The following is a 23970-nucleotide window of genomic DNA, read 5'->3' on the forward strand; positions in this document are numbered from 1 at the left end:
GGAGTTGTTCTGAATAGGATACATCTCAACTTGTCAGGGATACAGATGTGAAGCGAATTATAGAAAACTGAACACAAGGAGGGCCAAAGAGCAGGAAGTGGAAGGAGAGAACTAAATATTGCGGCACCTTGAAGGATAACAGATTGGTTGGTGTCTTAGCTTCCATGGATCAAAATGGACTTCCCCAAACATAAAGGCAAGCAAATCTGTCAGTCTTTGAGTAGCCACAATATTTTGCCTTCCCACATTCCCCCCCCCCCAAACATGAGATAAGACTAACAGGGAATTCAGGCAACAATAAGGTAATTGTGTATTTCTTAAAACACACACACACTTCCTTCAAAACCCCATGTTTCAGTGACCAGACTTGTAAAGCAAAAAGGTGTTTGTGTTACTGGATCCCTCATGTTAAATTTGACATTGTGGTTTAATTTAAAAAAAAAAAAACCTCTTTTCAGATAAGGAAAGGGAGAGAGGGAAGGAAAGTGCTGACCTGGTACCAATAGCACCGTTTACCTTGAAAATGAATTTCCCTTGCCTTTCTTTCTACAAAGCCATTGATTATAGGATCAGTTCAATGTCCTGACCCTCATAACCACAGCTGTACAGAAGGGGGTTGCAGGACCCTTAATTACAAATCCGCAGAAGAGTTCTGCAGAGTGCCATTGTTTTGACCAAAAGCTTCCTGTCTTGCCTGCATCAGCATTCCCCAAAACTAAGAGCCCTACTGAAGTTGCACCAACTGCTATGAACTGGCCTTCCACATCCCTACTTTATAAGTACCTGCCATGAATATTGAAGTCTTCGTGGATTCCCCAATAAACGATGGCTCTGGGGGAGAAAATTTCTCAACCTGGTGAAAAAAGATTATTCACAGCCCTATCTTGTCCCTTGTTCTCTGCAAATTCACTCCTCTAAACTCTGTAGGATTTTCCTTCCCAATCCTGTTAGACAGGACTGACCTGTAAAGGTTTCAGTCTGCCCATGATCCTTCCCTTAACTGATTTTAAGCCATCGGTAACAAAAACCATATAGGGCATTTCCTTCATTTAGATCCCTTCTTAAGGAACAAACATGTCTCAATGCAGGGATATTGGCAAGTCTTGGAGTCCAAGTCCCAAGTTTGAGTCCTTGGTACCAAGTCCCAAGTCTGAGTCTTTGGTACAGTGGACCCTTGACTTACAGACGGCTTGACTTACAGACTTTTTGAGTTACAGACTTCTCTGGCTGCAAAATTTGGGTTTGACTTGCAGCCTGAGAATTGACTTACAGACCAGAAAAAAACCAAAATGGAACAAAAACGGCCTGTTACGGGATTAATCGGTTTTCAATGCACTGTAGGTCAATGGAGACTTGACCTACAGACTTTTTGACTTGAGAACCGCCTTCCAGTACGGATTAAGTTCTCAAGTCAAGACCCCACTGTACCAAGTACCAAGTCTGAGTCTTTGGCACCAAGTCCCAAGCCTTAAGTCTGAGTCCCTATTAAAAATAAGCTTTTCCCCTCAGAAAAATAGAGAGGGTGGGTGGATTCTGGGTCACAGGTCCAGTCCAAGTCACAGGGGTAGGGGGGAAGTGGAGTCCGAGTTGAGTCACTGGTGCGAATTAAGTTCAACTTGACAGTGAGTCCTGCTACTAGAGTCCTCATCCTTGGTCTCAGGTACGAATCTCTATGTTCACAGAAGAATGCTAGCACCAATATGCAGAGATAGCAACGGCAACAACGTAGCCAAAGTTAGCTGGGATTTAATGAGAAAGTGTTGCTATTTTGGCAGTCTGTTTCCTTTTTTATATATATTTGCATTGTTCCTCCAAGAAAGCCTTTTATCATTTGCAAATTGTACAACGTGGCTTCTGGTGCCAAATGTAAATTGAAGACATTACCATTCTCAGCTGTTGCTTGGCAAGGGAGATGTCATGCAATACAGTGTACATTTCTTGAAAAATTAGAGTAGGGAAGAAATGGGAAGCAGGGGCTTTGGGGTTGGGGGCCAGGCCAACATGAGCTGCGAAGGCAAATCTATAATGCAGAAATGGCTCTCTGAAGACATATTTAAGCACCTCTCTAAAAAGAAGGGGAAGGAAACGAGATTATCCACTTAATCTCTATATATCTTTATCCTCTTACCTGAAAGTAATCCCCCTACTGTTCTCCATGGGAATTACTCTTGAGGAGACATCACTAGGCTTGTGCTGCTAAATTCAGTATTGTCTGGTCCACACTTGGAGATTCTAATGAAACCATAGAGGACAACAAATCTGTAGCCCTCCAGATGTGGCTGAACTTGCATTATTCTTCATCATTGGCCAAGTTGCTCCAGCCAAGAACTGTTCTGCAAAAGAAGCCAGTGTTTCCATTCCACCGAGCATACTTCTGCTTTTATCAAACTTTCATAACCAGACTTTTTTTTAGACTTAAGGGAGCACTGTTTCTAGATACAGGCGCGGTATTTGTATGCATTCAGTGAGGTTCTAGAAGGTTGCTGCTAGTAGTAAAAGAGCCTGAAAAAGTTACATTTTTTCTCATGTTGGCTGGCAGATAATGGAAATTCTAGTTCCCCAAAAAAGTAATTTTCCATGTTCTGAGTCAAAATACATAATAGACTAGACTGGAACAAGAGGTTGACCCCAGGCAACGTCCTCGTTCCAACTTCCTCCATCCCCAGCCTACGTACTATAGGTAATACTCGATCTTTCCCCTTCAGGATGCTAGAAAAAGTGACTTCTTCTCAAGTTTTACAAAAGTACCAGTCACCTAAAGGAAACTTGGGCTTTCAAAGAAAAATCACTAAAAGAATTAACCACTTCTGTGGATGTGACTCTCTTCTTTTTGCAAATCATACCTTTACCAGGTGCAAATGGGGAAAAAATATCACCTATTTTGGTTTGTGCATATATTAATAGTACTCATTTAAAAGCTTTGAAGTTCGAGGCCTTTGAAGACATAAAGTGATACATAAATTCAAAGGATTCCTGGGTTCCTTCTTTCTGTTAAAGGGAAGGAAGTGCATATATTTTCTGGGTGTGTGCATACAAAAAGCTGTTAGTGCTGTAATTTGTTTTTCTTGGTATCCAGGCGAATGGGTGATCTAATTTGTTCTCCCGCCAAAAAGAAGAGAGATAGAGACTGTACAAGGGAACCATGTTAAAAGAACAGTTCCCGTTGACATTCTGCTTTTGAAACCCTATTAATATTAGCCTCCCTGTTCTGCTCCCGTTCAACTAAAGCGATCAAGAGAGGATAGGCTCTCAGAAAAAATTGATGTCCCACCAGCTGTAGAAGTTTGGAGGAGATTAGAGATGGGCACGAACTGCGGGTTTGACAATTCGCTCCAGTTCATCCTTTGGAAAAACGGGTGTTCAGCACGTCCCAGGCGCACCTCCTCCTGTGGGTACCCACTCAGACACAGTGCCCTGAATTTCCCACCCCACCTCCTCCAGGCACTGCCTCTGAGCGGGTGCCCACCAGAGAAGGCAAAATGGGAAGTGTCAAACATCTGATGAACTGGCATGAACCACAAAATTGGCACTTTGCGCCCACTTCTAATTGCTGTTCACGAGAGTGGGAAGGATGATGTCTATGGATAGAGAACTTCCCTGACATACAAACACATGCATGCTTTTCTGAACATCTACAGCTGAAGGGACACAACCTTTTTGCCAGAAGAGGCAATCTCAAAATCTGCATGAAGGGGAGTAATCTGTCAACCATCATCTCCACCAGGGCCATTTTTTACAATCCCTGTATGCCCGTGGATTCCCTCCACCTCCAATATCATATGTACAACCAGAAAAAACATAAATGGAAATGAGTTTTGTTTGTTTGTTTCATGGCACAGTGGTTAAACTGCAGTACTGCAGCCAAGACTGTACTTATGGCCCGAGTTCTATCCTGTTGGGCTCAGGTAGCTGGCTTGAGGTTGGCTCAGCCTTCCATCCTTCCAAGGTCAATAAATAGAGTACCCAGCTTATTGGAGGAGGGTGGGGGCAATGTGTAACTTGTATGATTACGTTGCAAACCGCCAAGTAAAGGTAAAGGTTCCCCTTGACATTTAGTCCAGTCGCATCCAACTCTAGGGCATGGTGCTCATTCCCATCTCCAAGCCATAGAGCCAGTGTTAGTCCATAGACAGTTCCTGTGGTCATGCGGCCAGTGCAGAATTCCGTTACGTTCCCGCTAAGGTAGTACCTATTCTACTCACATTTTTACATGCTTTCAAACTGCTAGGTTGGCAGGAGGCTCACTCTGTCATGTGGATTCGATCTTACGACTTCAGGTCTTCTGACCTTGCAGCACAGAGGCTTCTGCGGTTTAACCCGCAGCGCCACCATGTCCCCCAGAGAGAGATGTAAAGGCTATAGAGAGGTATATAATCAGCACACTTTGCTATTTTTCCTTTCTTTTCCTTTGCATTTTGCTTTATTTGTTCCACCCATGGAAGTCTTCTGAAGCAGCAGAAGTTACATTAAACAGCTTGAGGGGGAAGCCCAAGAGAAATGCAAACACCTCACTAATCAAAAGTGAAAGAGAAGATGTGGAAATTGCAGATGGCATATAAAACAGGTCCAGTTTAAACAGTCTCTGACTCCTTCTGCATGATGTGGAACCTTTTATCCATGGTGACTGAGGGCTTACTCACATCAGCCAGTAAGGCTTCATGCAATTGATGATGAAGTCCTAAAGAGGTGAGCTTACATGTCTCTCCACTTCTCTGGAGGAATGGTTTGGGAGAAAGGCAAGTTCCTTTCAAGAATGTAAACAAACCAACCAACAAAAATATCCCAGTCTCTTTGCCAATATTGTTCAAGAAGGAAATGCGTTCAACTCTTTTAAAATAATTTGAGCATGCACGCCTGGAAACGGTGTATTAAGGGCACCAAGGAATTTGCTCTCGGTTGGCTTTGCTAATTCTGTGACTGATTAAACAGCTGCCTCCAATTCTAGTTGAATCCGTTTCCTTATTTAAGGTTTAAAAATATCAAAGCTAGCTCTTCGTGGCTCTCAAGGTGTTCGGGGAGGCGGGGTGTGTGTGAGAAAGAAAGACTATACTTCAAATGCCAGAAATTTCCCAGTCCTCTCAAATTTGTCTTGCAGCTGTGCATCAACTTTAATCGCTTCCCTCCCTCTTCTTTCATTTAAAGAGATCTTTTCAACTGTGAGCCGGATCGTTTATATTTAGCACAAAACAGCACGCAAAAATTCGGAAACATTCTGACAGACTGCTGGAGATCAAATAATTACCGACATTAACTACACCGGATCGCACACGAAAAATACGATAAAGCTAAAAGATCATTGGCTTCAGCTTCACCGACAAAAAAGTTTCGCCTTGTTCCTACCTACCCCTCACTCAAAAAAAGTGACACACACACCATGCTCCTTATAGCACTTTTTTCCTAGTTTAAATTTAGAAAGATATGACACTTTTTGAAAAACACCTTCGTTTTTTAGTACTCGAGGAATACAGAACAATTGATCACACATAATTACCCTGTTTCCCAGAAAATGAGACCTAACCTGAAAATAAGCCCTAGTAGGATTTTTCAGGATGCTCCTAATATAAGCCCTACACCAAAAATAAGCCCTACTTAAGTGAAACCCCGCCCTCTATCCTTGTGCAGCAACCAGAAGAAGATGACATGACTGTATTTGAATAAACGTAGATCGTATATGAAAAAAATAAAGCATCCCCTCAAAATAACACCTAATGGGAGCAAAAATTAATATAAGACCCTGTCTTATTTTCAGGGAAACACGGTACATACTGCTGCATTGGTCTTGAATATTTACATAGTTGTTTTATGTGCTGTAAAGTCAGTTCCCACTTATGGCAAACTCTAGTAGGGGTTTTGGAAGTACATGAGAAGCCCAAAGAGTGCTTTACCGCTGCTAGTGAACTTTTATGGGCAAGCAGGGATTTGAACCTTTGCCTCTTGAGTCCTAGTCTAATACTCTACCTAGAGCAGAGGTCCCCAACCCCCGGTCCGCAGCCTGGTGCTGGTCTGTAGCCTGAGCTGAACTGGGCCGCAGAGAGAGACCTCCCCCTCACCCCTGCATGCACTCCTCCTTGCACAGTCCATTTGCACCTGCGCATAAGCATGCAAGCGCCCACACGAGTGCTGTGCTGCCATTTGCACATGTGCATGACCACCGCACCACCCTTTTGAGCATGCACACGAGCGCACATGCACCCGCACGAGAGCGCTCACTGTCCTTTATGCATGCGCATGTGGGTGCCCTGCCTTCCCCAGCCAGTCTGTGGGGCTAAAAAGGTTGGGGAATGCTGACCCTAGGGAATCAAGGGCTGGTGAGGACTGAGAGCTCATTCACAAGTATGAAGGCAGAGACCAAGTAAGAAGGGTCTCCTTGGTTTCTTTCATGGGCCCAAAGCAAGGCAATGTGTTCTGCTCATATACCATCCCATAGTACTTAAAGCACTCAGTTTAATTATAGAGGCAAAACACTTATCACACACATACACACACACACACACACACACACACACCCCACATGGTGGGTATCAATTTGCCAACCTCAGAAGGATGGAAGGCTGAGTCAACTTTGAGCCAGTTATCCTTGCCCGTTGGCGTTGAATGCAGACTGTGAGCAGAGGCTTGACTGTAGTGCTGCAGTCGAACCACTGCGCCACAAGGCTCCTAAAGAAGAAAACTTGGAAAGTAGATGTCAGCCAAGCCTAAGAGTCAGTTCCCAAGTCCAAAGGGTCCCTCAACCAATGCATCCTTCTGGTTTCCTTCTTCATCATGGTGGGTTTCATGAAGGTAGATGAGAATGCTCACACCCCAAGCTCTGGGTGTTTTTGTTCTTCTTACATTTCTGCATTTTAAAGGGTCACAGACAGATGATGCAATGTGAGGTAGAGACATACACCATGTATGCCAATTGTCCTTATATACCATTATGCAACTTTGCTGCGTCACAGAAAAAAAATCCCCGTGGATACAATACTCTTGACTAGACCTTGAGAATTATGTGTGTGTGTGGCTTTTAAAATCACCAGGAGAGGTTTTCCTCTCGTTCCCACCACCCTCACAGGAGTGTTTGGTGGGGACATGGCAGAGAGGGCCTTCTCGGTGGCTGCTCCCAGACTCTGGAACTCCCTCCCACTGGACGCCAGACTAGACCCATCTTTTCTCTCCTTCCACAAGAAGGTAAAAACCTTTCTCTTCAGGCAGGCTTTTTTTTCTTAGTAACTGGCTTCCTAAGAGGTGAGTTCTTAAAAGCCAGGCTGCCATTCTGTTTTTATTCAAGTTTTTAAGATTATTGGTTTTAATAGCATAAGCTGCCTTAAGTCCTCCAGAGATACAAATATTTTAAACAGTGATACCTGAAGGTGAGGTATAAGTATTTTGTGTCAATTAATAAGAGAAGAAATTTTACTTTTTTCCCCCCTCACCTCAAATTCCCCTGTCAACATTCCGGCAGTTTTGATCTCAAAAATCAAACTTTTCCAAGGCTTGCTCGCAACAGTATCGGGCGCCTTGCCTTTCCGGGTTAATTTTTCACAGGCCAGTTGTGAAAACAGAAACACAACCACCGATGATGGGTGCAGCCTGGACAAAAGTGGTCTCTCTCTCTCTCTCTCTCTCTCTCTCTCTCTCTCTCACACACACACACACACACACACACACACAGAGTGTATTCACATAAACACACTCAAGAGGCAGCCAAACCAGCCCATACACATACACAGGCCTTTGGACTCCAGTAAGGAGTTAAGCTGATAGCTGGATGTAAACTGAGGTGGGGTGGTGCTCGACTCGCCGTAGGAGACTACCATCCCCAGCCAACCAGCCCCAAACTCTTTCACTCTTTAGGAAGCCTTGAGTAACCAAGTCGAGTGATTAGGAAAACAACAGACTTTCCCCAACAGCTGCAAACCGTGAAATACAGAGGCTATTTAAGTGCCTCTAAGTATGGATTTTAACATATCCGTACGGAGGCTCGCTATGAACATAAAATTGCGGTTCTTCACATTATAAATTTTAAGGCTGTTAGCCATTTCCTCTCTGTATTATATCACAGCAGACGCTGGAGCTTTGGAAAAGCCGTTCCATAATCTTTCATCAAAATGTTTTCACCACAGTCCCTTTCAGCTTACACAGTGGAGGAGAAAGCTTGACTTTATTTTTCGGCTTTTAGAAAGAACATTGCAAGCGAGGGAGCATGAAATAAGCATGAAAGCAGAAGCATTCGCAAGAACGATGCCAGGAAGAACGCTTTGAAGCCGCGAAGTTGTCGAAAGAGCGATTACTATTTTCGCCTCATAGGCTTTCAGCAGAGACCAGGTGCTTTCATAATTAAACAACATCAACGAAGCCGTAAACCTTGAGGGGGTTCATCTTCCCAAATACACGCATCTCCAGTACCTATTTGATCTTATGCTGTTTTGAAGTGGCCCAGAAACAAAACATGACAGATTTAGCGTACTAGAGTAGACCCATTGAATCTGTGGACATCTGGCAAGGCAAGTCCTCCATAATGTGTCCCACTGATTCAGCAGACCTATCTAGTTGGGACAGGCCTTCAGCTAGGGAGCTGAAGGCCTGGCATGTAAGTATTTGAAGGATGAGGCCCAGTATGGATCTAGGTCTTAAGCAAAGACCTAGATCCAGAACTTGCCCTGTTGATGGGCTCAATTCCATCACCTTTTGGCTATGCTGGCCTCGGACTGCTGGCATGTAAAGCTTGGAGAAGTTGCTTTTCACACTATTCCCAACTATGGGGCCTGGGATCCACAGTCCAAAAAAAAGTAAATTCGCCAAGCTTCCCAAAGTAGAAATCATGCCCCTTTCCAGCGCATTAGGTTCCACACTTGCACAAGAAGGAACTTAAAACTATTTTGCACGAGCCCCATCAATGCCCCTCTACAAGGTGCAAAAGCGTGTGAAGAGAATTTCAATCTATATTATTCTAGAGGGTGTAAATTTGTGTTTTCGGACTACTGTGTCCTGATGGATGACATGTACCAGAAACTGGATCAGCAAATGTGTCCCTGCTGGTTCCGCTGGACATCTCAGCACTTTTCAATACCATCAACCATGGTATCCATCCAGGACATCTTGTTAGGATGGCACCTGGAAGGAATTATCTAGGGTGGCTCCAGTCCTTCCTGGAGGGAAGAACTCAGAAGGTTCTTTGGAGGGACTCCCATTTGACACCCTGGCCATTGGCCTGTGGGATTCCTCTGGTTTCTGCTTTGACCCCTGGCTATTTAACATCTACATGAAACCACTGGGAGAGGTTGTTCAGAGTTTGGGGGGGTGACACCCAAACCCTATCTCTGCTTTTCATCTCAATCCAAGGAAGCTGTTTCAGCTCTAGATCAATTTCTGGTGTCAGTAATGGACTGGACAAATTAATTTCCTGAGAAATCCCAAGAGCTGTAACTCAAAAACACCAACTTTCACCCTTTTGCTATTAACTATTGACTAGTCATTAATGACCCCATTAATGACTCTCCTGCTGGTCCCTCAGGCTTTTGAGATAGTGCTGAGATAACAGCAATTGAAGTCTAAAGAACAAAAGCAGCAAAACAGAACAAAACAAAATAGGCCACTGCTTAGCTTATGAAAAGTTAGTTTCAGCTTTGGGTTTTTTTATTTTTTTTCAGTGCATCTTAAGTACTAATTGGCATCCTCTGTCAGAAGACACAAAGGAAGATTAACTCTTGATATAAGTCTTACTTTGGTCCATGGAAGCCTGGGTTCTTAGCCTCCAGGGTTCAGGTCAGCTGCTTTTACTATTCTGGGAAACCACGACAGGACCACCACAGCGAACAGAAAGACCAGCAGCGCATCCCTCAAAAAGTGTTTCACCGCATACGTTCCACGCTTCCGTCCGTGGCCACGGGCTTTAAACCACTCAACCACTTCTTCGAAGCGGTACTGCTGGGGTTCATACCCCAGCTCCCTCCTGGCCTTCTCCAAGCTGAAATAATGAGTCACCCCTGTTTTGTAAACCTCCGTCCGAGTGAGGAGAGGCTGGAAGTTATACAACCGCCCCACCATGAAATGAACCACTTCGGTGAGGAACGCAAAGCAGTAAATCAGCTTCAGAGGGAGCCGGAGCGTCGGGAACGGATAGCCTAAGCCTTCCACCAGAGGGCGGAAAAACTCAAAGTTGTTGACCGGTCTTCCGTCAGAGATGAAGTAAGCCTGGCCCGCAGCCTTATGCTCCTTACTCATTCCCAAAGCCTCTGCAGCTAAAAGGTGAGCTTGCACCAGGTTGTCCACATGGACAAAGTCTACTCGACTGCTGCCCTCCCCATACAGAAACCGAAACCATCCCCGTTCTATATAGGTGATGATCCTTGGAAGATGTCTCAGTTCCCCTGGGCCATAGATGCCAGCAGGTCTCAAGGCACAGGTTCTCAGGACCCCCTGACCCTTCCCGAGCACCATCCCGTTGGCCTTCAGAACCTTCATCTCTGCTAAGGCTTTGGTCCTTGAATAATGGTCGGGGTGCAGATGGAGAGGTAGATAAGGCAAAGACTCATCCCCATTTTCTATTACCTGACCCCCAAAGACTACATTGTACGTGCTCGTGTAAACGAGCTTTGGGACTCCCATTTCCCTGCAAGCTTGGATGACGTTCTCGGTGCCTCTCACGTTGATGTTTTCGATACGTTTCCGGTTCAACTGCTCCCGGCCGGACATGCCGTACGAAGCAATGTGGAAGACGCAGGTGACACCCCGGAGAGCACCTTCCACCTCAGAGGGGACCCGGACGTCGCCCTGCACAAACACGACTCCTTCCGGCATCTCCTGGATGGGTTTCGAGACATCGAACAGAATGACATCCACGTTCTTCTTGGTAAGAGCCACACCTAGACTGGAGCAGGGCAGGTAACACAAATGACAGGTGTGGGTTCTGGAAGAGAAAATGTCCCAGAGGTAGGGGAGACATCAAGAAATCTTGGACAGCCGCCTCCTTGAGACTGTTCCAACTCCACAGTGGTGGAATGGGTGGCACGTTGGATTAGGGCTCAAGAGAACTGGGTTCAATTCCCCGCTTGGCCATGGAGGTTTATGGGGTGGCACGGGGGGGGGGAGGGGAAGTAGCCATGGTAAACCAGACCTTAGATGTATCAGATAATTTGAATGAGGATGAAGAAGAGAAAGATGCATGCTTAGGCTCATTGGAGAAAAAGGTGGAAATTCAAATGTTAACAAATAAAGGAAAACATTCTGTGTCACTCAGATTTATGATAATTATTACGGCTGAAAATATTAACCTACGGTTAAAAAGTCTGGGCCCTCCAAATTTTGATGGATTACAGTTTCCACAATCCCTGACCACTGCCCGTTGGACTTGCCTTTGGAGAAAGGTCTGCATTGGCTGGGGATCATGGGTGCTGTGCTTCAAACCGGGACTCCCATTCAACAAGCAGAATATCAAAAGTGCGACATGATTAAACTGGGAAAGGTTCATTAATATAAGTACTGCTTTGATTCAGGGCTTGGCTGTGCAAAACCAAGGGCTACTCCCACCCAGGTGAAAACTGGTTATTTTCTTGAATTCAGAAACAAATCTTTTATGCAACAAGCACTAACCGGAAACCAAAGTAACCGCTTCCTCCTGTAATGAGGACTTTTTCCTTGAGGGGATTTTCAACATCCATCTTTTGCCTTCTGCTACGGCCTTAAGCCAACCAATCTATAAATAAAGAGAAGTCGTTACATTGATTGTATCCAATATTTATTTTGGTTTCCCCATAGAATGCGATTTGTAAGCCTGCGAGTTCTAAGCTACATGGTAACCATCTAGCACGGAGTGGCAGATGAAATCAGAGGTACCTCCAGAATATCCCTCTGGATTCATGAATATATAAATATGTGGATATAAATAATAATTGTTCTGCTTAATACCCTGCAGAGGGAGGGCAGGGGCGGAGGGGAGAATTTTTGGGGTGTCTGAGGTTCTCTTAGAACTTCCACCACGTAGTCCAAAAAAATATGTTTGTTTTTAATGGCCACTAGAAGGCAGGGGGAGGGCTCTCCCAATTAAAAACTCAGCGCAATTAAAGGCACTCCAGGCATGTTCAATCATCCTTTCAAGGGAAAGCATCCCAGGGGCTGACTGGAGCCAAACTCCAGCTCCGATTCGACCCCGGTGGTTCCGCATCTGCCCCATGTGCAAGAAGCAGGAGGCACTCTGCACATGCTCAAGGGCTCTCTCTCCCCTCCCCCTTCAGATCAATCCGAAGAACACTCAGAGCCTTGTTGGAAAGCAAAAAGAAATAAATATTAATAATAATAATAATAAACAGAGCCCCAGGACGAAAGTGAAGCTCAAAACTCAGCCCTACTGCCTCACCCCTTCCTTCAGATAGTCACTGCAGGTGGAGGGAGCCAGCAGGAGACGGACCCAAGGGAAGACTGGGGCGGACAGGGGCTGTTTCATCGCTCCCTCCCCTCGCTAGCCCCTCCCTCTTGGCATCCCACCCATTCACCCACCCAGCTGTGATTTCCAGCCATCACCACTAAAAAAAAAAAAAAAAAAAAAACCACACACACACAAAATTAGCTTTGTATACCTTCCTCCCTTGCAGCCTGCAATGCAACGCAATTGCAGCTGGAACGCAACGCAACTTGCAACGCCCCATCACCCCACAGCGGCTCCTCCTCCTCTATGGGCAAGGCATGCTCGCCTGACACACACACACACACACACACACACACAAATACACACGGGGCCAGCCACAGACTCCCTCCTCCCCTCCCCTCGCACCCCAGGCTTTGCCTCTCTCCCTCCACCCGCCCTTCTTCCCTTCGCCCTCCTCCGCAATCGGAACTTTTCGGGCCCCTCGCGTTCCCGTAGCCGCCCAATATGGTGTCTTCCTTTGGAGGCTCTTTCCGTACAACAAGATGCCGGCGCCAAAGAAGAACTTTCCGTACGGGAAGGCGGCGCCCGCTCTTGCTCAAACCAGGCGAGGTCAGGTTTCGGAGGTTGCGGCTGGAGGGGGGGGGAGGGGGAGGCAGGTCGGTGCGGTCGGACTACAACTCCCAGAAATCCGTGGGCATTTCCCCCACCCCTACGGGGGATCATGGGATTTGTAGTCCGACCTTCCCGCTCTCGGCATGTCTAGTTGCAACAGCTCCTGTGCATTGCATGCACTACTTACTCTGGAGCGAGATCCCGCTGATTTAGGTGTGATTTTTCACTCCTGAGCAGCCGTTGCAACACATGCACAACTCTTTTCACGGACTTTGGCCCGGGAATTTCAGAACAGCTAGATCAGTCACTTCATGGATAGCTCAGGGGTTACGAGTTCAATTCCCCAGGGTGCCTCTTTAACAGGGGCTGGAATGGATGATCCAGAGGGTCCTTTCAAGTTTTGCATTTCTAAGATTATTATTTTTTCTTTAAGGACAAATTGCAAAATCTCTCTACTGCCATCTTGGGGAATTCTGGGTTTTGTAATGAAAAGACATGCATGCATGCATATACGCATACTCTGACAGGTGGTGCAGGATTCAAAATTGTAGTTGCCATATTCTAAAGCCCCTCCCCATCGCTTCCTTTGAATAAACTGCACTGAGATCCGCCTGTTTCCTTGGAAGTCATTCCCGCTGCGTTCAACAAAGCTTACTCCATTGGAAGTCTGCAGCCCTTTTTCCAACAATCCAGGAGTGGCTATGTTCTAAAGTTCACCTTGAAAACATGACTTTGTACTTCAGTCTATCATTCCTCAAAGACTACAGCTCCCAACTTGGAAGATCCTGAGAACCACCGTCGAAAACTACAACTTTCTCAAACCTCTGTTTCAAAAATATTCGCACCCTCTAATTTCTACCATGCATGTTGGGGGGGGGGGGTTCTACTCTGGATCTTAGTCTGAAATATATGGAAGCCATCTACCGTATTGGGCCCATGGCCTCAAATCAGTTCAGCACCATGGACACCTCCATCCCAGTTTGCCCTTAGAAATAGAGTAGATTGACTACACACACACACACAAATGGAATTCACAAAATCCCAATGGCCTTCCCGTTCCTTTTGCTTGGAGTGCAGAGCTATGCGTGCAACACAGATAGTCCTACACCCCCTAAACTAGCCCATCGCCCTCAAGGGTATCCAAGGCCCCGTTGAAGGAAGATTCAACGGCTGGTCCAGTTGGCTTCCATAGAGAATGGGAGAATGATCAACATCCTTTGCCTCAGTCAGCAGATTGTCATGGTCAGACCCCAGGCAATAGAACTCAAGTGTTGCCTTTAGAGGGTCCGAAAATCTGAATGTCTGGCATCTTGAGCAAAAGACACCCAAGATGCTGCAACTAAAACCGTCCCAAATTCTGAGCTATATGAACTAATGACTCAATGTGGAACAAGGGAGGTTTCTGTTATTGTTGTTTCTGTATTAATGTTTACTTGTTTTATGTTAATTATGTAAGTCTTCCCTAGATTAGGTATAGAACCATAGCAGGGAAGGGAGTCATAAAGATAGTCTGCACCAGCATATCATCCTGAGCACACCTGATTTTGTCCCAATGTTCAGGCTCCATTGATAATTGGATGGGAGAACCCCCCCTCAAGAAAACATCAGGCACTTCCAGCAGGACAGAACTGCTCAATAGCTCAGTGGTTTAGGGATCTGGCTGCGGAGCCAGAGGTTGGAAGTTCAGTTCCCCACAATGCCACCTTGATTGGAGCTGGACTCTGATCCACAGGGTCCTTTCCAGATCAGCAGTTCTAAGATTATAGATTAAGGAGCCACTTCCATACAGAGTTCACCCATGTTTGCTCAATCAACCTGGACCATTTGCTCTTGGCCCATTTGACTGGTCTAGACAGACCAGAGTTTTAGACCAGTTCATAGTAATTTGCCTTGTCAACTCTGTCAAATGGAAAAATGAGGCAACCGTGCCTTGCTTAAATTTTGCTTTCCCTTCTGAAACATCTCTCCTACAAAACAGCTACCTGCCCCTCCCACTCTTCATTGTCCATGATGTTAAGAATAGTGACACTGAAGGAGCCCAAAAGAGCGAGCCTTCAAAGGAGTGGGGTTGGCCCCACTCCTTTGAAGCAAACTTCCAACAGAGGTTTGACAGGTGCCTTCACATTTTGATGAACTGGGTGAAAAACAGAGCTTTTAAAAAGCGACTTTTATTAATGTTGGCTTGAGAGTCTAAGTTGGTTAACTGTTCATTTTTATGTAAAGTAGAGTTTGCTTGTGGCCAGGAACTTATTATTTGTTGAAATAAATTGTCTGTTTGTATTGGGACAGATATTAAATTTACTGTGGTAAACTGTCCAGAGAGTGCCATGGGGTGGTATACAAATGTAATCAATCAATCAATCAATCAATCAATCAATCAATCAATCAATCAATCAATCAATCAATCAATCAATCAATCAATCAATCAATCAATCAAATAAGAACACCCATTCACTTCATACAAACATTCCAATTGTTTTGCTTTCCAGACATTTTGTTCTCCTAAAAAAAAAGCTGAAATCTGTTCCTTCAAAGTTTCCACTCTTATGCTCTAGTCCTGCCCTCTGAAGCATAAGAGAACAAGTATGCTCTATGCTAGACCTTGTCTGATCCATGAAGGTACAGTACTGGTTATTCTCTTCAGAAACAACTGCAGGTTCATGACCACAGAACATAGATGAATGGTACATAGATTAATGATAGCCGCCATTATTCATCACCCTGGCAACTTGGTACCTTTTAAATGTTTCGAACTATGAGTCCCAACAATCTACGTATTTGGCTGAAGGTATATGGAAGCTGAAGATCAACGCATGTGGGCAACAGTGTCGAGAAGCTGCCTTGAGCTTCAGTGAGAACAAGAACGGCAGTCACAAGCTGAGCTGATCAGTTTCTTCAACAGGTAAGGTAGCATTAATGAGAGGTTCACCTCACCGAGCAACTCTTGAGTTGCAAACTTAGGGAGTGGCTACATGAGCATTCTTCGCGCTCTTAGATCCCCTGTGGGGGGCAGGCTGATTTGTTCCCTTTTCTGGCAATCGGTACCAGTATGAACCAGCCCATCCCAGAGCATTCCTACCTGTATGTTTTTGGATTCCCATCACGGTTTATTGTTATTTTTAGTTATGGGTTTTGTTTTCAACACATGCCATCCATGAGATCAATCCGAAGTGAAGCTTTCAGCGTTAAATCTTCCTCCTGCTTTCAAATTCCCAATATTCTTAAGTGGCTAAGAAGACAGTTTAGCCACTTAACAATATGGGGAAATTGAATGCTTCCTCTGGTTCTCCATGGAGGAGCAAAGGAAGGAATGAAACTCTCTTTTTTAAAAAAAAAAGTCTATTAAAACAGTTCTTGGGAGGGGAGGATGAAAAGCTTCCTCCCATAAGGAGGAGAAGAGCGGAGGGGACAAGGAGGGTTTTTTTCATTTTCATTTTTTAAATGGAAAGCCAGCCAAATGGGGTTATTTGAAGTGCATATATCATGCGGATGCAAGGATGCTACCAAATGGCACACTAGACCTCTAATTGATCTTAATTGACCCTATTTAGCCCAAACCAGCCTGCTCCGATTGAGCTGTCTAGCCAAGCCCTTAGAAATATGTAGCAAACCACTGGTAACAAGTTTAAAAGAACATGAATACGTTACATAACACAAAGATTACAAGTCTTCCGTCATCACAACATTATCTTTAGTTTATAGCTCTCAACCATCTTTGCCCTCTTTTTCAAATAAAAGGTGTTGGACTCTGCCCAAATGGGAGTCTGAATGATGTTCATTAAGGTAGACGCCTTTTCTTCCTCTAGCATAGCACCTTCATTTTGACCTTTTAGAAGTTGTTTCATGGGCAAATATCCAGCGGAGAAAGATTTTCGGCTCACCCCATTTCCATACTAGAGGGAACGCAGCACCAGTTGGCTTTCTGCCTATTAAATAATAATTTGTATGGGCCGACAAGTCAGTTCTGATTTATGGAGACCCTTTTCAGGTTTTTCGAGATAGAGAATACTGAGACGTGATATGCCATTCCCTCCATCTGGGGCACCCTGAAACTGTGCACCCCGCCCAAGGCTACACAGGCTGGCTCTTCTGCCAGGAAGCACAGTGGGGAATTGAACTCCCAAACCTAAACCACTGACCTATCCAGTCAGCCTATTAAAAGTATACAGAAAAACTCCCTGTTTGAAGCATTGGACCGCTTGTTTTTCTTCTCAAATCCAAGAGGTGGTGCTATTGTGACAGTCAGCTGAACAAAAATACCCTTGTGGCCATCTTTTGCAGGTTTCTTCGTCCAATACAAAACCAGGGGGTTGGGGGCAAATGGCCAAAACCCAAGAAAGAAAGCCAGCTATTTTGTTTGCTCCCATATCATCTTCAGGGTTCACAGGGACATGCAGATGATTTTTGTTTCCCAGAATAAAGTCAGCTTCTGGAAAACAATGCGATCTTCAGTCTTACTCATGAATTGGTAAAATATAGGAACAGCTTGGTAAGTTCCCTACAGCAAATTTGTAAAAATATCTCAGACGACACAATGAGATCTAGCTGTTCTTCCTCCAAAGGTTATATTCAAATGCCTCTGGGGTACCTACCATAAGACATGAAGCTGTAGGGTTGTTGCGAATGGTGACCTATTTATTTATTTAAAATATTTTTGCCCTGCCCTTCTCCTTCAAAAGAACCCAAGTCAGCTTACATCATTAAAATACACGTATTTAAAGATAAAACTAGTAAGTATATGAACGCTCACAAGGATCAAACAAATACCACTCTAAGTAAACAAAAGCAATACCAAAACTACACTCAAAGCATTAAGGCACAAGTATCTATTTGAAAAACCCCTTGAGGGAATACTCGCCTGAAGAGAAAGATCTTCGCCTGCTTGCGGGGGGGGGGGGAGGAAAGAAGGGGCCAGCCTAGACTCTTGTGGGAGGGTGTTCCAAAGTCTGGGAGCAACAACAGAGAAGGCCCTCTCCCGTATCCGCACCAAACACACCTGTGAAAGTGGTGGGATTACGAGAAGGGGCTCTCTTGAGGATCGTGACACCCAGGCAGGCTTATGAAGGGAGACACGGTCCATGAGATAGCTTGGACCCAAGTTGTTGAACGCTCTATAAGCTAGAATTAGCACTTTCAATTGTGTCCTGAAACAAATCAGCCACCAGTGGAGCTGCTGTAACTGGAGAGTTAGTTGAACCCAGTAACTAGCCCCAGTTAACAATCTCATTGCCATGTTTTGGACCCACCGAAGTTTCCGGACATTATCCAGAGACAGCGTCCCTGCTTTCAAGGTAAAGGGTCCCCTTGACATTTTTAGTCCAGTCATGTCTGACTCTAGGGGGCGGTACTCATCCCGTTTTCAAGCCGTAGAGCCAGCGCTTGTCCGAAGACAGTTTCCGTTGTCACGTGGCCAGCATGACTAGGGAACGCCGTTTTTAATCAGCCCTAAATTTTAGGGTATAAGGATATATTGAGAAAAACAGTGTGTGGACATATGGATTTGACTGGCCTACAGATAGTGCATAGGGCCTATGGAATGGAGTGCTTGACCTGTTGCTTGGCCTGCTTATGGAATGGTGTCCAGCAAATCTGGTTTGTTTCATGAACAACATGCTTACTTCCTGTTGAGGGAAAAAGCTGAGGATTCCTTTTGGACTGGACGTTTGCACAATGGAACGGACAAAAAGAGACAGATACATGATTGCTGTGGCCACAAAGCTTTAGCCAAGGTGGAAGACAATGGAACAGTATGGACAGGCTACAAGGTTGGACATTTTCAATGGCTCTAGGCCCAGGGTGTATACCTGATAAGGGGCTACAGGAATATCATGCACTGTAGGATAAAGGTATGATTTATTTTCTGGGAATAGAGAACAGCGGTACAATTCACTTTGGCTCCCAGCTTGCCCTGTCCCAACACAGAACTAAATGTTAGGGGTGAAGATAAGGAAGCCAACTAGAATTGCAGGAAAATTAGGGGTGTCACTGGAACAAAAAGCAATTGCTGCTTGGGTTCAGGAGACTCGGAGTCACATTCTTTCACACTTCCATTCATGCTCACATGCAGTCTTCTTCAGATGAGTTTTTTCTCAATGTTTTACTTTTGTCCCGGGACCTTTGCCCCTTAGTTTGTCATGTTTCTGAGAGAAGCTTCTGTTTACACAATGGGTTAGATTTCTCCTTCTTGGAGATTCTACACCTCCCTTCCGGTCTTCTTTGACTAATTCTTTATGTACACCCACCCCAGTCATTTCACGACTTTATTTTCTCTCCTGATTGTTCCATCTGGATTCTTCTGGATCAATTCTTCCACACATCCCCCCCTCCTGAGTCTTCAGGAATCTTTCCCTTGGAATAGGTAGGTAAAGGTAAAGGTTCCCCTTGACAGTTTTTGTCCAGTCGTGTTCGACTCTAGGGGGCGGCGCTCATCCCACTCTTCAAGCCATAGAGCCAGCATTTTGTCCGAAGACAATCTTTCCGTGGTCACATGGCCAGTGTGATTTAGACACGGAACGCTGTTACCTTCCCACCGAAGTGGTCCCTATTTATCTACTTGCATTTGTATGCTTTTGAACCACTAGGTTGGCAGGAGCTGGGACAAACAACGGGCGCTCACTCCGTCGCGTGGATTTGATCTTACGACTGCTTGGTCTTCTGACCCTGCAGCACAGGCTTCTGCGGTTTAGCCCGCAGCACCACCACATCAGAAGGATACAGGTAGATAATTTGTGGTAGGTAGATTTAGTTTGGTTGGCTGGATAGTGCATTGAGTTAGGTATCTGGCTGTGGAGTGAGAGATTGGGAGTCCAATTCCCCACTGGGCCTCCAGGGAGAAGAGCCAGCCTGAATGGCCTTGGGCAAGCTGCATAGTCCCAGACCATCCGTCCATGAAAGCTCACATTAAAATTTATAAATGTTAGTTTTTAAAGTGCCACCATGTTTATGTCTTTTTTTTTACTTTTTATTTTTTATTTTGTTTTCATCTATAATGCTTGCACAGACTAACACGGCTACCCCTTCTACAACCACAGCTACAGAAGAACATGTATTCTTTTTACAACCCTTGTATGCTGCCTCTAATACATGTAGCTGAGATGGACCTTTTCGGGCTGGGGTGACTGTGAATCTATTCAACGCTAACCAAATGTTCTTCCCTGCCTTTGAATTCAAAGAGAGCCCCACCTCCCTGCTCTGTGTTCTTTTCCCTCTCTTCAGTCTGTTGAAGTCAATGGGTGTTTTTTTTTTTTTAGTTTGCTGTTCATCAGTTCACAAGTGTACTGTAATGAAACCATTTATTCTTTCTCAGAGCGGGCTATTGAGACTCAAAGTGCCAACGAATGAGAAAGGGGTGGACTATCTGGGGAACATGTAGCTATTCTCCTCTGTGGACCCCTTTCCTTCTACTGTATAGCAAAAGGAATTTCAACCAGAAATCCAAAACTGTGCAACAGAAAGTATATCCTAAGGGTCTGTAGTGTTACTTGGCCTAAATTTACCGTGTAATAAGCAGGATGAAACGTCCTGCAAGGGCCCGCCCAGAATTCTTTTCCCCACAAAAAGAAGGAAAGAAGAAACAACAAAACCAGTTGAGTGAAAACGGTTTCTCAAAGATGCCAAATTTGAGTTGGTTGGGATTAAAGACTCAGGAAAGAAGTTCCCATCTTTGGGTTACGAGCAGCTAACAGACTTCCATACTTCAGGTGGTTCTGACTCAGAAGATAAGGTGCCAGCAGGCAACTCTGTTTTTCTTGAACCCAAGCCAGAGTGGAATGACTGTAATCTGTGTAGGAAGTGACAAGGATAGATGATGCCATTAGCATGACACACATACCCTGAATAGGTGGATTATGCTCCTAGTGCAGCTAACACTTTTTTTAAATAGCTAGACTATGTGAGGTGTGGTGTGTTAAGAGGTCAACAAAGGGGAGTTGCGAAGAGAAAAGAGCAGCTTAAGTTCACTAGGATGGTAGGTGGACATTTTCGGGTAGGAAAGTAGATAATGACCATGGCAAAGATTGGAAACTTGGAGGGGTAGGGCATGCCATTGGCACAACTTACACACATTTGTTAAGTGTAACTTATACTTAAGCAGGCACTCTGGCTAGGAGACGTAAAGACGACTGCATAGCTGACTTGCACAATGGGCAGAATTTACATAATCAACGGTGGTTCCCCAAAGGAAGAAATGAGTAAACCACTTCCGTTTGCTTGTTATCTAGGAAACAATGGCAAAGGTGGCTATAGGTAGGAACCAATCTTAAGAATTACTCTCCTGCATAATTTTTTTATAAACAAGCAAGAGTCCCATGAACCCATCCCATCCTGTCCTTCCCACTGGCAAACATTCCGGGCTCTTTGTTGACCTCGTCCACATATCTGGAAACTCTCAGAGAAGTTCTGGAATGATAATCTCTCCTAATATTGACCTAGATTGACCTAATATTGACCTAGCCCATCAGGTTCCGCATCGACTTCAAAGTGTTAACGCTTACGTATAAAGCCCTAAACGGTTTAGGGCCTCGATACCTGGCGGAACGCCTATTCCCACCAAGTTCTACCCGGATCACACGGGCGAGCCAGGAGGTGAGGCTGAGGAGCTTAACGCCGAGGGAGGCCCGAAAAGAGAAAACAAGAAATAGGGCCTTCTCGGCGGTGGCTCCTCGCTTGTGGAATAATTTACCTCCTGGTATTCGCGGAGCTCCCTCGCTGGGCACCTTTAAGAATCTATTAAAGACCTGGATGTTTCGGCAGGCCTTCTCACCAGATTACTTTTGATTTTCTTTTCTCCTTTATTGTTTCTTTACTCTAATTGTTTTGTAATTTGTCGTTCTATTTTATTGTATTTTATCTTTGTTGTTGGCCGCCTAGAGTAGTCCATCGTGACTAGATAGGCGGGATATAAATTAAATAAAATAAATAAATAAAATAAATAAAAAGATGCATCTACTCCAGAGACACAGCAGGATGGTTTGAAGCCATCTTGTTTTGCTTTGCTTTCTGGTTATTTCATATCCTTAATAGATTACACTAATTTCCTGAACATCCTGGACATACATGCAGAGCAGCCTTAATAAATCATTTCCATATGGAGCAGGTTTCATCACTTTCTGGATTGCCGACAACCCCCTTTTAAACAAAAATGTGCTCAAAGATGGTGCCTCTCCCACCTTCAAGAAGATGCCCCCAAGGATTCCTGCTAGGATGATATACACATCTTCCATCAACAAAACAGGGGTTAGGCCTGCCGGACCCCTGTGTAGTTCAAAATCCATGTATAACTCTTTTGTCCCCCCAAAACCTATCTACAAAGCATAAGCAGTTGATGAACACACACACATACACACAAACAGAGAGAGAGAGGAGGGGAAAACACAGCTGTGATCTTTCATCCTTCTCCTCCATGGAGCACCACAACCCTAGAATCTCCTCTGACCCGTGTCCGCCTCCTGGCAAGCCCAAACACCCGGCTTGGCTGCCTTTCGGAACCACCATATTAAGAGGGGGGGTCAGCCAGGCCACCATCACTGGACTGGGGGTATCACGCAACCAAGAGCAGGGGCCTCAGGCCTCTTCCTGGAGCCGAATAGCAGCACAGTCTTTACTGAATGTATTGTGTGTACTGGATATTTATCAAAGTATTTATTCATTGAAAGAAAAATCAAGGCATGATCAAAACCGTACGGCTCAAACCCATGTGAGTCGAGGGAGATGTGTAATTTATTTCCTCAGAGTTGACAGGACACAAAGACAGGGCAACCTCCATCCATCGGGGGTGGGTGTATCCATGGCTACTCTCGTTCCAGCACCATTGGATTCAACGCAACCTATTTCTTAGGAAGTGAGTATATAGAATAACACCGATTAAGGCTTTATTAAGGTTTCCTTTTCCTCCCATGAGACTTGAGCATAAAAGGGAGAAAGCAAGATTTTTTTTCCCTCCTGGCCATCTGTTTCTCAGCTCTGTACAGCTGCATATGCATCAACCACAAATTCAATTAGAAGATCACAAAGAATGGAGACACATGGTAAATGTCACTTAAACATCTACACAGTCAAGAGTGTCAAAATCCTTATATAAAATATACCAGCCTTTTGTTCCACAACGGTTCATGAACTGCATTTTTAACTCATCTCATGAGTAAACCTCTGACCGTGTTTCTTATTTTTAAATCCTGCAACACTAGAGAGATTCACATCTCCAATCCTGAAATGTTTGGGAGCAATATATGTATTTATTTCTACATGCTTATGGCTTTGTGAGAAATGACATTCAGATCTGTCAGGGCAGGCTTTGCCCTTCACTTATTTTCTTCTTTCCTTTGGTATAGATGTTCCTTACTGCTCACATTAATGGCCTCATTGCATTTTATAAGTGTTTCAGAAAAAGATAACAAATGGTGTAATTCTATCGGAGTATCCTAGAGAACACAAGGCATATTGGAACTCTCTCACTCAATGGCAGTGAGCCCTGCTTGGAGCTAAGACACACTCAGCCATCTTAAACATCCCCTTAAACATCAGATCTCTAACATGGTGGTGATTACAGACAGTAGGTGAATATTGAAGTCCTTTATTGTTCTTCCTAACGTTTCACCAGTCTCTGTGGCCGGCATCTTCAGAGGACAGGAGTAGCACTCTGTGCTCTAGTGCAGTTTGTTTGGGAGTAGAGTATTTATAGTTGTGGGATCAGCTTGTGTCCTTTTCCAGAGATGGGTGATTATGGTGATCAGTGTGTTTTTGTTGTGGGTGTATTGTTGTGATAAGGAGGAGTGCTACTCCTGTCCTCTGAAGATGGCAGCCACAGAGACTGGTGAAACGTTAGGAAGAACAACCTTCAGAACACGGCCAAGAAGCCCGAAAAACCCACAACAACCATTAGATCCTGGCCGTGAAAGCCTTCGCGAATACAGTTGTGCGGTTGTTGGCTGAACTGGCATGACCCACCGAACTGGCCGTTCATGCCCGTCTGTATTTCTAACCTCCTACAATGCAACGATGAATCAAAAAATGCA

At 44.8% G+C, this 23970-nt stretch overlaps 1 protein-coding gene across 4 annotated transcripts; it reads right to left on the bottom strand.

Annotated features, from left to right (window-relative positions):
• Positions 1-9596: 9596 nt before the first annotated feature.
• Positions 9597-12753, bottom strand: SDR42E1 (short chain dehydrogenase/reductase family 42E, member 1). 4 transcript variants are annotated; one of them, XM_078380556.1, is made up of 3 exons: positions 12558-12753; positions 11575-11677; positions 9597-10891 (listed from the first exon to the last, which is right to left on the bottom strand). In XM_078380556.1, exons 2-3 carry the CDS (start codon positions 11640-11642, stop codon positions 9730-9732), a joined length of 1230 nt encoding a protein of 409 aa, XP_078236682.1. In that variant the 5' UTR covers positions 11643-11677; positions 12558-12753; the 3' UTR covers positions 9597-9729. The 4 variants fall into 4 exon arrangements, with proteins under 4 accessions (XP_078236682.1, XP_020669240.3, XP_072836661.2 ...); XM_020813581.3 differs by having other exon boundaries at positions 9597-10852; positions 12558-12751; XM_072980560.2 differs by lacking the exon at positions 12558-12753 and adding an exon at positions 12338-12451 and having other exon boundaries at positions 9597-10852.
• Positions 12754-23970: the final 11217 nt, after the last annotated feature.

The sequence above is a fragment of the Pogona vitticeps genome, chromosome 10 (genome assembly GCF_051106095.1).
Source record: "Pogona vitticeps strain Pit_001003342236 chromosome 10, PviZW2.1, whole genome shotgun sequence".
Lineage (NCBI taxonomy): Eukaryota > Metazoa > Chordata > Lepidosauria > Squamata > Agamidae > Pogona > Pogona vitticeps.

Coding starts and splice junctions, on each gene's coding strand:
- SDR42E1 (XM_078380556.1), bottom strand. CDS start 11,642: ATGGATGTTGAAAATCCCCTCAAGGAAAAAGTCCTCATTACAGGAGGA. Junction 10,892..11,574: donor AGCGGTTACTTTGGTTTCCG/GTTAGTGCTTGT, acceptor TTTCTCTTCCAG/AACCCACACCTGTCATTTGT.